This window comes from Artemia franciscana, chromosome 1 (genome assembly GCF_032884065.1).
Source record: "Artemia franciscana chromosome 1, ASM3288406v1, whole genome shotgun sequence".
Lineage (NCBI taxonomy): Eukaryota > Metazoa > Arthropoda > Branchiopoda > Anostraca > Artemiidae > Artemia > Artemia franciscana.
This window is the reverse complement of record NC_088863.1, coordinates 22,272,382-22,288,148: the sequence shown is the minus strand read 5'-3', so window position 1 is coordinate 22,288,148 and position 15,767 is coordinate 22,272,382. Positions and strand designations below refer to the sequence as shown.

General features: G+C 32.3%; 1 protein-coding gene across 2 annotated transcripts in view; it reads right to left on the bottom strand.

Moving 5' to 3' along the window:
- Positions 1 to 15,767, bottom strand: part of LOC136026977 (protein-serine O-palmitoleoyltransferase porcupine-like) — a 252,823-nt gene that overhangs the window by 165,240 nt on the left and 71,816 nt on the right. The window contains exon 2 of one of the 2 annotated variants that reach the window (XM_065703860.1): positions 4,941 to 5,134. The exons of the other annotated variant lie outside the window; for it this stretch is intronic. Coding sequence (XP_065559932.1) covers positions 4,941 to 5,089 — 149 coding nt within the window. The 5' untranslated portion in view covers positions 5,090 to 5,134. The remainder of the gene's footprint in view (positions 1 to 4,940; positions 5,135 to 15,767) is intronic. 2 annotated transcript variants of the gene reach the window in all.

Genomic DNA, 15,767 nt, shown 5'->3' with positions numbered 1-15,767 from the left:
CCCTACCAGCAGCATACTCATCTCTTAAGGCATGCAGTGAGCTACTCAAAGTAAAATAAAATACCTCTGCTAATGCCATAAACTCAGCCGGTTCACACCAACCGAGTTTCCCATATCTCAAGCATCTAAGCCTTTCTCTCGAGTTGTACAATATCCATCTGCAATTACTATTCTTTGACACCGGGGTCGATCCTCAACTTCTAGTAAAGTGTGGAAGTTATAGTAGCAAAAACAAATCGTCAAATCTAGTTATTAAAACATGCAAGATACAAGACAGCAATATATATATATATATATATATATATATATATATATATATATATATATATATATATATATATATATATATATATATATATATATATATATATATATATAACTTGAGATGTTACAGCTTGGATATGATTTTTGAGTTATTAGAATTTGTTTTATACAATACTTATATAAGATTTGGTGGTAATTTGTACAAGCAAATTGTGGGAATACCCATGGGGGGGGGGGAATGCCAGCCCATTTATAGCTGACTTGTTTTTAAGTCAACTAGAATATAAATATATGATGGATAAGAATAATCCAAATAATTTAAAACATGTTTTGTCAAATAATAAAAGATATTTAGATGATATTTTGGTCTTAAATTGTAAGGATTTCATTGATATTTCTAAAAATATATATCCATCAGAGCTTATTCTTGAACCTAGTCATGGCGCTGGTCATGAAGATCATTTCTTAGATTTAAATATTAATATTTGTGATAATAATAAATTAAGTTTTAAAATGTATAATAAAACGGATGATTTTGATTTTGAAGTGATTAGTTTCCCATTCCCTGAAAGTAATATACACTCAAATATCACATATTCAGCGTTTTTCTCACAGTTACTTCGTTATGCAAGGATTTGTAGTAATTATATTGATTTTAAAAATAGATGTAAAATCTTAAGCCAAAAATTGATATCAAGAGGTTTTTCTGCAAATAAATTAACTTGGCAATTTAAAAAATTTAGTTTTCATTATAACGAACTTTTAAATAAATATCAAAAGAATTATCTAGAAATACTTAAAGAAATTTTCAACTAATTTCGGAGCTTCGAGAAATGATGTTGCAGCGCCATTTATTTTGAATTGTGTTTCTAATCTAGCAGATTTTTTTAAAAATTAGCCACATGGTAAAGATGAATTCTATAATTATTTAGTTCATTCAGGTTTTTTGCAATGTGTTAATATTTGTGATTTGGTAAAATTTATTATATTCAGTTTACCTATTGTTGCAAAAAAGAGGGATATATTAACAGGATAAGTTTGTTTTGGTGTTACATGGTTGTTTTACATTTGCTGTTGTTTTTTTTTTCTTTTATAGGCATGTATTTTGGGGGTGATACCTGACACGGGGATGCCAAGGATATTCTGTGGTAGCCACAACACTTGGCTGGGTAGAGAATTTAAAGTGGCGAAACCCCATAGGCCAGTGTATTCTCCTGATGAGCCCTTGTGTTGGGTTGTTGCCTCTGAATTATTTGTCTTTATTATTTTTTCTATTGTTCGGTAAATGACGACTTATACTTATTGACGACATGACTGCCTGTCCATGGATTATTCTTTATGGTTGATTGTGTATGGCTATGCTGTTTGACCTATGTGATTGTATGGATGAGTAGCGTTAAGGCCTCATTCAAGTGCTGGTCTATATTAATCACTAATTTAGGAAAACAGTCTTCCTTTTCTCCTTCTGTCTCTTTTTTTTTTTTTTTTTTTTTTGTGTGTTTGTGCTGTTGCATTGATGATTTCTCTTTTCATGATATATATATATATATATATATATATATATATATATATATATATATATATATATATATATATATATATATATATATATATATATATATATATATATATATATATATATATATATATATATATATATATATAATTATGGGAATTCCCATGGGGGGGAATGCCAGCCCATTTATAGCTGACTTGTTTTTAAGTCAACTAGAATATAAATATATGATGGATAAGAATAATGCAATTAATTTAAAACATGCTTTGTCAAATAATAAAAGATATTTAGATGATATTTTGGTCTTAAATTGTAAGGATTTCATTGATATTTCTAAAAATATATATCCATCAGAGCTTATTCTTGAGCCTAGTCATGGCGCTGGTCATGAAGATCATTTCTTAGATTTAAATATTAATATTTGTGATAATAATAAATTAAGTTTTAAAATGTATAATAAAACGGATGATTTTGATTTTGAAGTGATTAGTTTCCCATTCCCTGAAAGTAATATACACTCAAATATCACGTATTCAGCGTTTTTCTCACAGTTACTTCGTTATGCAAGGATTTGTAGTAATTATATTGATTTTAAAAATAGATGTAAAATCTTAAGCCAAAAATTGATATCAAGAGGTTTTTCTGCAAATAAATTAACTTGGCAATTTAAAAAATTTAGTTTTCATTATAACGAACTTTTAAATAAATATCAAAAGAATTATCTAGAAATACTTAAAGAAATTTTTAACTAATTTCGGAGGTTCGAGAAATGTTGTCACAGCGCCATTTATTTTGAATTGTGTTTCGAATTGAGCGGATTTTTTAAAAAATTAGCCACATGGTAAAGATGAATTCTATAATTGTTTAGTTCATTCAGGTTTTTTGCAATGTGTTAATATTTGTGATTTGGTAAAATTTATAATATTTAGTTTACCTATTGTTGCTAAAGGGAGGGATATATTAACAGGATAAGCTTGTTTTGGTTTTACTTGGTTGTTTTACATTTGCTGTTTTTTTTTTTTTTTTCATAGGCATGTATTTTGGGGGTGATACCTGACGCGGGGATGCCATGGATATTCTGTGGTAGCCACAACACTGTGCTGGGTAGAGAATTTAGAGTGGCGAAACCCTATATAGGCCAGTGTATTCTCCTGATGAGCCCTTATGTTGGGTGTTGCCTGTGAATTATTTGTCTATATTATTTTTTCTATTGTTCAGTAAATGACGACTTATACTTATTGACGACATGACTGCCTGTCCATGGATTATTCTTTATGGTTGATTGTGTGTGGCTATGCTGTTTGACCTATGTGATTGTATGGATGAGTAGGGTTAAGGCCTCATTCAAGTGCTGGTCTATATTAATCACTAATTTAGGAAAACAGTCTTCCTTTTCTCCTTCTCTTTTTTTTTTTTTTTTTTTTTTTTTTTTTTTTTTTTTTTTTTTTTTTTGTGTGTGTGTGTTTGTGCTGTAGCATTGGTGATTTCTTTTTTCATGATATATATATATATATATATATATATATATCTTTTTTGGCTTGGCCCTTTCTTCTGAAATTAGGTTTATCTATTCTAACAGGGATTTTTGCCACGTCCTTGACATTAAACCATGGTCCTATCAACAGCATCAAGTCTAATTAGATACCTAGGTATTACTCACCAGAATCAGTGCGGAAATGGCGACTGAGTTAAGAGCAATGTGTCTAAATGTATTATTTTCCCCGACCACTTTGTATATTAAAATAGATAGTAATAGGAAATTAACAGAGGCTCATTAGATAAAAACTTGGAAGTTCTAGTGCACTTTCCAAAGGTCAAAAGAGATCAGACGGCTAAAAGCCCCTTCCATACGTCCTTCTTCACTGTGGGTAGCCCCGATACCCTCGTGGCCTTCAAGGAGTAGAACACCGGTAGCCCCAACCTTATTTAGGGTAGTTCTACCTTAGTTTAGGATTCGATTATTCAGTTATAGTGATTTCTATCTGTTTCAAGTTTAACTTGATTATTCATCGTAATTCCTGTGTCAGAGGACGCTTCGCAAGATGTTTTACAGAGGAATTGGCTATGGATAGTTTTAGGTACCAGTTTGACTGTCAATAACAAGCTGTGCGAAAATGTAATTTTATCCCACCTTCTAGGGCTATAATAAGAGAAACGTTGGGATAATTAGGGCACGTTATGTGCTAGTGGTTTTGAATTAAAGATGATTTTTGAATTATAATCAAGTGTCCAAAAATCTATGGCTAATTGGGGGAAAAGCCAACGCAGATAGTCTGAGTGAGAGGCACAGCTGGCTTACTTCTTTTTCAGGAATGTATGAAAATGATGTCATTTTCACTTGTTGATAGATAGTTTTATCATCCATCCATCCATCTTAGGGAGAAGCATCTTAAGCGGAAGCTTTGAATATATTGGGATAGAGGAAGAGCATGCGCAGTTGTGTTGGCCTTGAGTGGCTTGCTATTATTTCGCTTTTCTTTTTTATCTATCTTCTTTTAGCGATTTTTGCCTTTTTTGCTTTTTCTATTCCTTGGATTTATTCTGATATTCAGCTCTATTTTGTTGATTAAATAGTGATATACTCTGTATGAGTTTATGTACTGAAAAAAAAACAAAAAACCATTAGTTCAGTCACTTCTAAAGTCTCGGATTCCAAGCCTTAATTTCTAGCTTACATAACGTTGCGAAGACTGAATAATTTCACAAAGCCACCGTCCTATTTCCTAATCTTTTTTTTTTTTTTTTTCTTGAAGGTAGCAATTCGACAGTCTCTTGCATAAACACGCAGCTTATTATCAAACCAGCATCAGAATAGAAAATTATTTATATTCCTTATTGGCGCCTTAAAAACGTAATTACCCATTATAGACTCTATTATTAGTAAGTTTCAACCACAAATAGCTATGTCACATTTGTAGCTGAAATTGTTTTACAGGACGTCATTAAGATCTTCGTCAGGTATTTACAACCCACAGTAGTTTGGCTTTAAAATTACAATGTATTACGAATGTGCTGACGTAAGTAACCTAAGACCCGAATATGGAGGCAATTTTGGAGAAAGAATCGAACCAGCAAACAGAAATTGCGAGCATAATTTTGCCTCCACGACCACTATAGGCGGGAAACATTTACAAATAGAGAGAGAAATTAAAGGGGTTACCCATTTACCACCAACTGATGAAATTCTCGGAGCACCAAGCGTGTTGCATAGTTCCGCCATACGTGGCACAATTCCTCCGCACATGACACGGTCCCCAAAAGCTTGGCACAGTTCCACTTTGCTTGGACTATTTTCGTCACGGTTAGCATGCGCCGCTTGGTGTAGCCTTCATGATTTCCAAAATTCAGCAATACCTTGTAAAAACTTCTATAAATTTAGGTTTACAGAAGGTTCAAAAACGGACAACCCTCGCATCTTTAGTTTAAATTTAAATTTGATTTTAAATCTTTGAATTCCTTTGTAAATAAACGACCTTCTAATTGGCACGGTGAAGTTTTTCCCTTAGGAAATCAGAGTGAGCTCAGAGGCTAGAGAATTGTCTTGCTACCAAGACACAATGGTACTGTATTTGTAGAAGACTATTTTTACAGCCACGTCGAACCCATTGTCAAAAAAAAGCAGCAACTCTTTGGAGGAGCCATAGCCTACTACAGTAGCACTATTCTAAAACCTCTAGAATGGTGCCAAGAGGTTTTCCGGACTCCTATTGTGTCGAACTGGGTGCATCGATCTTGAGGATTATATATCTCTACTATATGCTGAAGGGTTGCTTATTCTTCACCCCTTAACGTACATCTAAGAGCGCTCCTGCTGCTGCTATATGGTAAACGCCAAATGGTGACACCGGGCTTACAGTGGCACAAAGGTAACACCGAGGGGGCGTCCAGGGGGTTAATGGGTTTGAATCCCTCCTCTCCCAAATGTTTGCCTAACTAAAACGTAACAAATATGCATACAATCAAATTTTTTATACGTTTTACAGCTTTTCTTTGTATTCCTACCCTCCGAGCAAAAATTCTGGATATGCCCTTGCCTGGTGTAAATTATTTTGAACGTTGACAATCCCCCACTACGTGTATAGTAGGATGAATACATTTTACACAACTCCCCCACATCTAGCCACTGATTATTCAGTTTCGCATCTCAGCAGTAATTCAATTCCATAAGAGGTAGACAGAAAATAACTGAAGCTGCAAAGAAATTCCAAGCTTCTTTTTTTTCGAATCAGCATGAAAGCACTAACCTTGACCGTCAGAAGAACAGTTACTCGAGTCGAAATTTAGGGTAATTCCACTGACGCAAGCTGAAGAAAGTAGAATAAATGCACAGATTGTTCGTGTAGCTGCGCAGTTTCAAGCTTGCCAAATCCACAAAAATAAAGCCACAGTAAAGAGATATTGATTCCCTTGCAGCATGGAATGTGGCAGTTTCACGCCTTGAGGAAACTTTTTTTTACGTTTGTGTCGCAATAAATTGACTAAGTGAAAATTATTTTCTTGTTAAAAACACCGTTATGTCTTATAGCCTTGTCTATTGATAGAACGGAATTTATTCTCAAAGGGGAATTTCTGTGAGAAAAAAAAATATGGGTGGTAAAATTAAAAATCACAAGCAGCGTGAGGCCATTACGTTACAAAACTCATCCCAGCATTAAGTAGCATCGGGCCTAAATTTTATGCGCCTCCAAAACGCTTGCCCAACCACCCTGTGTAATGCTTCTGCCTTGACCGCCTTCCAAGAGATCTCCAAATATTTTAGATTGTTTTATAAGTTCACTTCCATTGAACCTGTGGCGTATTCTATATTAGCCTACTTGTTCTATACCATTCACAGACCATATATTCTTATTGAGTATAATCAAGTTATTTTCGAAAGGGTGTTTAGCCTTCCGACAATCGTTGTATTTGTTTTATTGATTTAAATTAGGCCTTTTTTGTCGTTACAGTATCCAAATATAATATATATATATATAAGGTTAAATGACAAGGTCGTCTTTACTGTCGAACTACGCATAGAAGAAGTATTTCAAGTTTTTGCAAGAAATTATTTTCCTCAATAGATGTCAAGGAGTCAATTGCATAATTCGATCTCAACGCCAACGTACCAGTGGACGCCTAGTATACGGATAGTGCGAGTGTTCACTACCAAGTCACTGCTAAAATCTAATAAGAATACTAACTGAACTTCAATTGAAAAGAAAAGCCACACCTCACTTATAAATAACAAAAATTTAATATTAATATATCAAAATAATCAACGCACTTTGTCTACTGTCCAAACATCAGAGGAGGAACGAAAAAAAAAAGAAGAAAAATAAAACTAAAAAAAAATTCTTAATGTAATATATATATATATATATATATATATATATATATATATATATATATATATATCTAAATGTAAATATATATATATATATATATATATATATATATATATATATATATATATATATATATATATATATATATATATATATATATATATATATATATATATATATATATATATATATATATATATATATATACTAGCTGTTGGGGTGGCGCTTCGCGCCACCCCAACACCTAGTTGGTGGGGGCGCTTCGCGCCCCCCCCCAAGCCCCCCCCGCGCGCGTAAGTCGTTACGCGCCATAATAGTTACGCGCCATTGTAGTTGTGTCCCTATGTCCCACCTGTGAATATAGATAGATATATATATATATGGTTTTAACTACGTAAAACTTGCGAATATACAACATTCTTTGCTGTCCCATTGTCTTTGCATATAAATAGATTGTCAGGTTTACCGACTCTTGAACATGCAACATATAATGGTCCATGGGAAAACAATCTGTATTCAGATCTATACCTCATGATTCTAATGATTGCCCTTGAGCTTTGTTGATGGTGATTGCTAATCGACCATTCCCTGTCCCGGTGTCCCGGTCGTCATTTACATCCCCCTGTTTCCTCCGGTGTCCCCGTTGTAGTTGTGTCCCTGTGTCCCGGTCGTCATTTATATTCCCTGTGTCCCGGTCGTCATTTGTATCCCGGTGTCCCGGTCTGTATATACATTCGTTTTTTAGTTTTGTTTTTCTCCTTTATTTTTTTCCTTTTTTTTTCTTTTTTAGCTTATTTAGATTTTTAGATTTTTTAGTTTTTTTATTAGTTTTTAGTTTTTTTTTCTTTTTAGTTTTTTTGTCCCGGTCGTCATTTATATCCCCCTGTTTCCCCCGGTGTCCCCGTTGTAGTTGTGTCCCTGTGTCCCGGTCGTCATTTATATTCCCTGTGTCCCGGTCGTCATTTGTATCCCGGTGTACCGGTCTGTATATACATTCGTTTTTTAGTTTTGTTTTTCTCCTTTATTTTTTTCCTTTTTTTTTCTTTTTTAGTTTATTTAGATTTTTAGATTTTTTAGTTTTTTTTTTAGTTTTTATTTTTTTTTTCTTTTTAGTTTTTTTGTAGTTTTTACCTTCTTTTTAGTTTTGTTAATTTTTTTTTTACTTATGTCCTGGTCGTCATTTATACTCCCTATGTCCCGGTGCTTTGTTGATTGCTAAGCGAACATTCCTTTTGTCCTGGTCGCTTTCTCTTTGAGTGTCGTCATTTATTTTTTTCTTTTTTAGTTCTTTTAGTTTTTACCTTTTTTAGTTTTTTTTAGTTTTTTAGATGAAAATTTTTTTTAGTTTTTTCCTTTTTTTCTTTTTAGTTTTTATTGGTTTTTACCTTTATGTTAGCTTATTTTTCAGTTTTTTCCTTTTTTTTAGTTTTTTTTTATTTTTTATTTTTTTTAGTTTTTTACCTTTTTTTAGTTTTTTTAGTTTTTTTAGTTTTTTAGCTTTTTTACTTTTTTTATTAGTTTTTAGTTTTTTTGTAGTTTTTGCCTTTTTTTAGTTTTTTCAGTTTTTTTTTTAGTTTTTTATTGGTTTTTACCTTTATTTTAGCTTATTTTTCAGTTTTTTCCTTTTTTTAGTTTTTTTTAGTTTTTAGTTTTTTTAGTTTTTTTAGTTTTTTACCTTTTTTTAGTTTTTTTAGTTTTTTTAGTTTTTTAGCTTTTTTATTTTTTTTATTAGTTTTTAGTTTTTTTTGTAGTTTTTGCCTTTTTTTTAGTTTTTTTAGTTTTTTAGCTTTTTTATTAGTTTTTAGTTTTTTTTGTAGTTTTTGCCTTTTTTTAGTTTGACAACTTATTTTTATATATATAGATAGTTTTTTTTTTTACTTATGTCCTGGTCGTCATTTATACTCCCTGTGTCCCGGTGCTTTGTTGATTGCTAATCGAACATTCCTTTTGTCCTGGTCGCTTTCTCTTTGAGTGTCGTCATTTATTAGTTTTTTCCTTTTTTTCTTTTTAGTTTTTTATTGGTTTTTACCTTTATTTTAGCTTATTTTTCAGTTTTTTCCTTTTTTTTAGTTTTTTTTTATTTTTTATTTTTTATTTTTTTTAGTTTTTTACCTTTTTTTAGTTTTTTTAGTTTTTTAGCTTTTTTACTTTTTTTATTAGTTTTTAGTTTTTTTTTGTAGTTTTTGCCTTTTTTTAGTTTTTTCAGTTTTTTTTTTAGTTTTTTATTGGTTTTTACCTTTATAGTTTTTTTAGTTTTTTAGCTTTTTTATTTTTTTTATTAGTTTTTAGTTTTTTTTGTAGTTTTTGCCTTTTTTTAGTTTTTTCAGTTTTGACGTCACCTGATCCAGTTTTTTCAGGTGACGTCACCTGACACATCCATCCACACATCCACAGACAGACAACTTATTTTTATATATATAGATATATATATATAACACCTTGGAAATAAATTTTCTCACTTTTTGCCTCTTTTTTCATAATAGAACTTGGAATTAAATCCCAGATAATTGACTTGAAATCCTCAAAATTTGAGCTGCAGTTGAGGAACACTTTGGGAAACCAAGCTATATTAAAGTGGAAACAGTAATTAAAATTATCAGAAACCGGCTAATATCTCATTAGATTTGAAGATAAAGTGGAATAAAGAGAGATCGAGTTTATGAGGACTAGGTCTATAGGAACAATGGCAAAATTGGATAGATGTAGAATAGAGATGAGGTAGAAGGAATGCTAACTTTACAGCTGTATTTTCAAGAGGCAAAAGTCTTGCGGGTTTAAAATTGCTACTTTACTATAACTTCTTAGATCCACAGCAAGAGATGGTTCAACATTATCAGAAGGAACAAATGAGTTGAATATGATTCATTATAATTACTTGTATACAGGTTATGCACCTGAGATGAGACATCTAACTCCTCAAAATTGTAGAGCCACAAGAGTCAAATATTTAAAAAAAAAATACTAATTTTGGATTAATCCATTTTTAATATAGCCTGTTCAGAAATCAGCCGTTTCATAGAAAAAAATAAACATTAAAATGTTTATTAAACATTAAATATTCATATAACATTCAAATGTTTATTTCATAAAAAAAAATAAAATAAACATATAAAAATAAAACATTAAACTGTTTTAATGCAGTTCTAAAAGATCTTTTGTGAAAATGGAGCAGACCGAAATTAGAGCAAAATATGCAAGCCCCTCCCCCTGCTTCTGTCTCGTTTTTGACAGTAAAAGCCAATATGAAAATTTGAAAACAACATTATATTTAGCCTCATTAATTGATACCATTATTTATTGTTTGTTTGCATTATTTATTTTCATTTTTAGAGTTTTGTAATAGGGGCAGTGGATAGCTGGGAAAGCCTTCAAAGGTCCAAAACCGCTAAAAGAAGACTGGAACATTTCGACCTTGTGCTACAATACACGATTCAAGCTTTACGAAATATTTGTTCTTTTAGAAGAGTTAAAGTGGATAAATCCAAAATGTTGCAGTAACTGCTCGGTGACCTGACAGCACATTCCTGGTTAAGAACCAGGCAGTCACAGTAGCATTACTAAAATTCAAAGTGAAATTTCAAACGGCAGGTTCTTAAGATATTTGTTGTACCCAAGATTTTTAATTGGGTCCCTGACAAGGTTGTTAAAAAAAAGAACAACTCATCGTGATTCTGCTCGTACACACTACGTTCACCAGTGTAGGTAAATGCCCGTTCGCAATGAAGGTTCACTAGTACCGAGATTTAGCAAGCGCTAATAACCAGATTTTTCGTAGAATTTCCTGATTGAACCCAAAAATTATCTTTAAAATTCTGATTGGCTTAAATACGCTAACTATATATTCGTATCAGTAAAAACTCATTCTGAATGGGACACAAGTGTTTTAGCAGAAACGTCATGCAAAGACTAGTTGCCATTTCGACTGAACTATCAACAGAAAACATTCTTGTCTTCCCGTGGAACGAGTCTCAAATGCTTTATACAAACAACTTTTAACTGAAATGATTAGCAGCAAATCAACAGGCATTAAATAGGACCAAGAATGTTGTCATCTAAATCATATTATTAATTTAATAGCTAATCTGACCCGCAGTCCAATTATAAATAACTACATCTCTTCCCTATACCTTGCTTTCTTTATATCAAGTATTTTCTTCCGAAAAGCCATTAATATACCTCGTTTCAAGTCCTACCAAAGAAAAATTCCCAACGCGTTCGTCACCTCTTATTCCAGCACGGTTTACGACGTCATCGATTAATTGACGAGATACCAGTAGTCTTAGTAAATGGACGGTTACAACCCGTGTGGCTGTTTAGCCCCTCCAAACAAATAGCATTCATACGAGACAAAATTGCTTCAAAGATAAGCAGTTATATTTATCATCAGCGAAGGTTTTAGCAGCTCTAGCGGTACTTGGTGGCAACCATGTGAATTAACCGCCCATACAAAAGACAATAATTCTTCCATGACAACATTGCTTCATAAGGAACGACTAATAATCGTCTCCTCTACAAAAGTAGTGGTGATCCTAGAAATAGTCTAGAGCTTTTTTACCTGCAGCACTCAAACAACCCAAGCAAAAGAAACGAATTCCCAAAAGGCGCCATTGCTTCGTCAGCAATGGCCAAAGACCCTTTATTTATCCTAAGCAAAGATATCTAAGGAAGGTCAGGAAACGGCAAACTGCAGCACCTACCACGCTCAGACTCTTCAGGAATGGCCACCAGCCTGTGTGCAGCAGGCAGGAGTCAGCCACAGCTGCACCAGGAACTGTGTTTCAAGTTTTAATAGGTATCTTCGCAGATTTTTGATGCTAAGACGCTACAATTATACAGCTGACTCATGGAATGGTGTCACGAGTAGGTGTGCCTCCAGAAATGAAATGAATAAAGAATTACAAACCGAAGCCTAAAATAGCAATCTGTATGCACATTGTATTATTGCAATTTCTGCGCATATCGTCATTATTTAATAGTGTCATAGTCGTTATTTCAGTGTATCATACTTCCACGATAGTATCATGTTATTGTTTGAGAGCCAAAATTTGATTTCTTTGCGAATGTTAACTTGATTCAACTATACCATTATTTAGCTTTGTTACTATGTGTACTTGAATACAGAACTGAAAACTGATAATTTACATCAAAAGGATCGGATTTGTATCGTAAATATGCATCAAAAGAATAAAATCTTTATGGTGATTCAACATATGTAAAATTAAATGACTTCTATCGGGAATTAAGAACCTAAGAAAATTTGCTTCATTTGAGAAAAAAGGGGCATACATACAAACTCACAAAAAAGGAAAGTGATTTAAGGTGAGCAGAAGTTTGAATCTATTTTCCACAAAACGCGCAATTTTGTATTTAATTCGAGAAGGATGCTCATGAACATAGGCTTAATTGTTTGTTTTTCTTTTCCATTCTTTCTTTTTACCAATTCTTTCTTTTTTTCTTTTACCAGATAGTATCGATTATCGAACCATCGGTCCAAGAACATGGATAGTTCAAAACGAAATTTGTAGTTCTGTTGCCATATCTAAGTAGTACCTAATAGTAGTAATAAGTACTACTGATAACTACTAATAAGTACTAATAATAATAACTACTAATAACTACTAATAAGTAGTATCTAGTAGCCATATCTAACAACATGGATAGTTCAAAACGAAATTTGAAGTTCTGTTGCCATATTTAAGTAGTAAGAGAGATCACAACACGGCAAAATGGCATTTTCTGACATTTAATAGCACAAAAAAAGAATTTCTTCGAAGAGGGGCAAAAAACTAAAAGAAATAGAGAAAACTGAAATAGCCAATCGATTCGGAAATTCAAAAATCTCTTAACTCAGCTTTCCAGTTTATTAAAAGTGCATTTATAGGTCAAAATTTTCTGACAATCGGTGAGCCTACATATTAATATATAAAAAGGGGCAGAGACACAATAATTTTTTCCTCATTCTGAAAAATATTTTCAGGCTAAGTCTATAAGGGAATGCGCATGCGCAACCTTCAACTATCATCCTATCTCATCCGTTAGGAACCTTTTTACTTTATGTAGTCAAACTATTTAAAATTGATTTTGCTGTGTTGCCATAAGTTGTAGAGCTTAAATAAGAGATCCAAATAAATGACATCAAACAGTTCGTGGTAACGAACTGTAAGTAAGGAGCGACTCGTCCCAATAGTAACCGAAACTCTAAAGAAGAATTTGATAACAGTAGATACATCGAAAAAATTGACTTTTTATAATGATTCCAAATATCTTAACTGCATTGATTTTGATGTTACCCATCAACATCTACGAGCCTGAAAAAATTTGTTTGATTTTTAAAAAGGGAGGAAACACCCTCAAAAAATCAAACGATTTTAATAAAAATCACACTACCAGATTCAGCAGATCAGAGAACGCTACTGTAGAGGTTTCAAGCTCCTATCCATAAAAATGTGGATTTCTTTTCTTCTTTTTTTGGCAGTAAAAATATCATAATTGTGTGTTTATTTTTTGTATTTTGTCGTTGTTTTTTTGTTTTTTTTTCCAGCGGTGATCGTGTCGAACCAATGGTCCTAAGAGATTGGGATATAGCTCATTCGAACGGAAATCACATTTTCCAGTGTCCTTTTTAAGTTACCAAACAGAGTGGAGGGCACCTAGCTCCCCTCCCACGCCCAATTTGTCCTCAAAGACACCCGAGATCAAAATTTTAAGAAAGCCATTTAATTCAACATAGTCGAAAAGTCCAATAACTATGCTTCCGGTGTTGACATCACCCTTTATAGTCCCTGGGAAAAGGGCTGGAAGTTACGCAATTTCCTCATATTTTCATTTTTTGAGGTACATTTTCCAAGAAGGGATGGAAATTTTCATGGAGAAATGTTACAAGGAGGGGGGATTTCCTTGTATGTTTTGAAAACAGTTGGAAATTAAATAAGTAAAAAGGTTTTTTCAACTGAAAGTAAGGAATAACATTAGAATTTAAACCGAACAGAAATTATTCTGTATATGAGGGATGCTGCCCTTCCTTAACCATCACTCTTCAAGCTAAAGTTTGGCTTTTATCGCGATTCTTTAGGAAAAACTACTCAAACTCAATGGCCCAAGATTTTGAATGAAGAGTATTTTCGAAGAACTTTAAGACTTTAGCGTAAAGAGCAACAGCTGAGGAGGGGGCAGACCCCTCATATACTGAATAATTTTATTCGTTTTAAGTTTTAATGTTGCTCCTTACTTTCTTTTTTTAATTTTGTTTATTTAATTTCTGACTGTTTTCAAAACATCCAAGAAAATACCCTCCGTGTAACATTTGTCCAGGAAAATTCTACTTTTACTAGTGGAATCGAGCACCTCCTTAACAACCTTTTCCAAAATTAGTGCATGTGATAAAGATAGTCCAATCATGACAATTGATAATTTTTCCTAGAATAACATTTTAAACAAAAAATATCAGCTGAAGTGCAAAAAAAACAACTTTAAAATACCTGAACAACCCCAACGCTCGATAAGAGAAATATAAAAACACTTTAATACTTTAATTAGATACTTTAATTTACTGGCAAATGGTGAATATTAAAGACATTTGTTCAGAAGGTATATATATATATATATATATATATATATATATATATATATATATATATATATATATATATATATATATAATAATTTATGTTCGGTTTAAGTTTTAATGTTGCTCCTTACTTTCAGTTGGAAAAATTTGTCCTTTTTTAATTTAATAAAATTGAATGAAGATGCCTACTTTCTCAGAAATCCTATAAGAAAAGTTCTAATGTTGCTCCTTATTCTCAGTAGAAAAAATTGTCCTTTTTTTATTTAGAAAAAATTGAATGCCGATGCCTACTTTCCCAGAAATCTTATAGGAAAATATTTAAGTTCTCGTATTTTATGCCGCAGATAGAGACATTCAGTTTTAATAGAACTTAAATTATTATCAAGCGTGAATTTTGTTCTTTTCGACTAAATGGAGCACAATTTTCCTTTTAAAATTCTGGAAAGGGCAATCCCTAAAAATATTCTAGCACACCTGCTAGGAAAAAACTAAGAATCATCTCAGAGGAATTACCATTTGAGCAATTTGACCACTTTGGCAGTTCCCTGTGGTGCCACCAGGGTTGATTTACAACCTCACGAAAAAGATGGACGTAAAATTTTACTGTCTTTTCAATCGAAATTCAGAGTCGAACAATAAATTGTCGACATCTATCGACGATAGTTAATCCCATGGGAGAATTTGCTAACTGGCCGTTTGTCTCGGTAACGATCAAATGACCGTTACTGACCGTTACTGAGACAAAATAATTTTAAACTTTCGCATGACCTTAATATGCTGCAATACTCTTCTAAATAAACAACATTTTGTAAGAGTAACATGAGAATTTTTTCATGTCCATACCTGCACAGAAGGGGAAGGGCAGGTGGTGGCCTCCATTATCCATTTTTATTCATTTAAAATTTTAATGTCAAACTGTATTTTCATTTGAAAACAAACTCGATTCTTTTTTAATTTCAAATTAAATAAAAAGTAACATTATTTTTTATGATACTTTCACCCACACAATCATTAGATTAATTTTTAAATAAAAAAAAGATTATTCCGATTATCTGAATCAAGACGAAACATAATATAAAAAACTCTCAGGAAGTTA